Source organism: Otolemur garnettii, unplaced genomic scaffold, assembly GCF_000181295.1.
Source record: "Otolemur garnettii isolate 467f Iridium unplaced genomic scaffold, OtoGar3 scaffold00237, whole genome shotgun sequence".
Lineage (NCBI taxonomy): Eukaryota > Metazoa > Chordata > Mammalia > Primates > Galagidae > Otolemur > Otolemur garnettii.
Window position 1 is genome coordinate 57,774 of NW_003852632.1, and position 2,051 is coordinate 59,824.

Here is a 2,051-nt window from a genome sequence, read left to right on the forward strand (position 1 = left end):
GCACTCTACCCAGGGGGACAGCTTGAGGCTCTGTCTCAAAAAAAAAAAAAAGAAAGAAAGAAAAAACATAATGCAAAGTTTCTTCTGGATTCATCTCCTTTCCAATTTGACAATATTATCAATTATCTAAAGCACACAAAATAGAATAATAGCTTAAAACCAACCAGTGCAAGTTTTTAGCAATAGTTTCACATCAAATTTCAGTGGTTTAAGAAAACTCAATTAGGCTCAGCTCCGGTAGCTCAAGCGACTAAGGCCCAGCCACATACACCTGAGCTGGCAGGTTGGAATCCAGCCGGGGGCCTGCTAAACAACAATGACAACTACAACCAAAAAATAGCCCTGTGTTGTGGCGAGTGCCTGTAGTCCCAGCTACAGGAGAGGCTAAGGCAAGAGAATCGCTTAAGCCAGGAGTTGGAGGTTGCTGTGAGCTGTGATGCCACTGCACTCTACCCAGGGCGACAGCTGTCTCAAAAAATAAAAGAAAACTCAACTACCTAAAATACACTCTCTTCCTAACTGTACCAAGGTTTCAAATTTCTAAGTCTAAAAACAGAGTGAACTACAACGATGTTGTAATATAAACTAAAAAGGATAATATGCTTCCAATGTACAATATGCTAATAAACCAGCAAATGTTACAGTTTATATTCAACTTGGAAAAACACAGATGTGGGGCAACACCTGTGGCTCAGTGTGTAGGGCACCGGCCCCATATACCGAGGGTGGAGGGTTCGAACCCCGCCCCAGCCAAACTGCAACAAAAAAATAGCGGGACGTTGTGGCAGGTGCCTACAGTCCCAGCTACTCGAGAGGCTGAGGCAAGAAAATCGCCTAAGCCCAAGAGCTTGGAGGTTGCTGTGAGCTGTGAAGCCACAGCACTTAACCGAGGGCAGCAAAGTGAGACTCTGTCTCTTAAAAAAAAAAAACACAGAGATGTGTATCAACACTTTTAAATAGTAAAACTTAACATTTTAAACTTACATGTGGAAATGGTCCTATTTATAAAACCTCGGCGTTAACAATTTCAAAGTCTGTACTCTAAGAAAACCAAACACTGTATTCAGCAGTCGAGGGATGAGTAGCTTATCTAAGAAACCACTTGTTCGTTTAGCTCTCATCTTGCCCTGTCCTTTTGTTTGCACTGCAGTTTCTCACAAACGAAAAGGTATCACGTATTCATTCAGGTAAGAACAATCATCTCTCCTCTATTCCAAAGAGCGTTATTAGTTCCCTCCTCCTCCAGCCGGGTCGAGGAGAGACCTGAGGAACTGGAGCCCCCTCACTCCACGCCCATCGGCCTGACACCGCCCCCGGTACCCAAACCTGACTCCCGCCCACCTCAGCCTCCTCTTCTCTTTTGCTTACTGTCTTTAGCTCGTAAATCCGACCCGCGCGGGAGCCACCCCGCCCCCAACACGGGGGCGCGCGGCCGACGCGCGAGCTCAACCCGCCACCCGCGACAGCCGCCCGGGCCCTCGGCGCCCGCGCGGGTCCCGCCCCGACGTTCCCCGGCCCCGGGCTTCGCTAAACAGAGAGCACAACATTCGAGACAGCGCACTCGGAATTCTCCCACACGGGGAGCACCCGACCGCCAACAGCAGCCTGAGGGACAGAGCCGGGTCGGAGCGGAAAAGACTGCAACCCCTCCCGGGGACCGACCTGTGGAGACCGCCATCTTATCCTGCAGGCCGACGCAGCCGCCCGCACGCACGGGACGTTGCGCGTCACTTCCGGAAGCGCGCCGCTAGCCTGGCGTCAACACAGGCTCCGCCCCCGGCGTCGTGGCTCCAGGGGGGACCCAGCAGTGGCAGTTCGAGCTCTGGTTTTGCGACGCTGAGCTGTCAGCTGCTTTTTATCTGCCTGCGACACTGCTCTGAAACTAAGACGCTGAAGAGTGAGTTCGAGACAGGGTTGGGCGACGAGTCTGAGGCAAGCTCCGTGACATAGAACAAAAAGACAAAGCGATTGTGAAAAGGCGTGTAAAGCGGACAACGGCCGCCGGTACCATGAGCGCGGAGTCCAGGGAGAAAAGAGAGCACGCGCCCGGT

General features: G+C 51.5%; 1 protein-coding gene across 1 annotated transcript in view; it reads right to left on the reverse strand.

Moving 5' to 3' along the window:
• The window catches only part of UBE2V2 (ubiquitin conjugating enzyme E2 V2), a 51,233-nt gene extending 49,504 nt beyond the window's left edge, over positions 1 to 1,729 (reverse strand). The window contains exon 1 of the mRNA XM_003802208.2: positions 1,663 to 1,729. Coding sequence (XP_003802256.1) covers positions 1,663 to 1,678 — 16 coding nt within the window. The 5' untranslated portion in view covers positions 1,679 to 1,729. The remainder of the gene's footprint in view (positions 1 to 1,662) is intronic.
• Between the last annotated feature and the right edge of the window lie 322 nt (positions 1,730 to 2,051).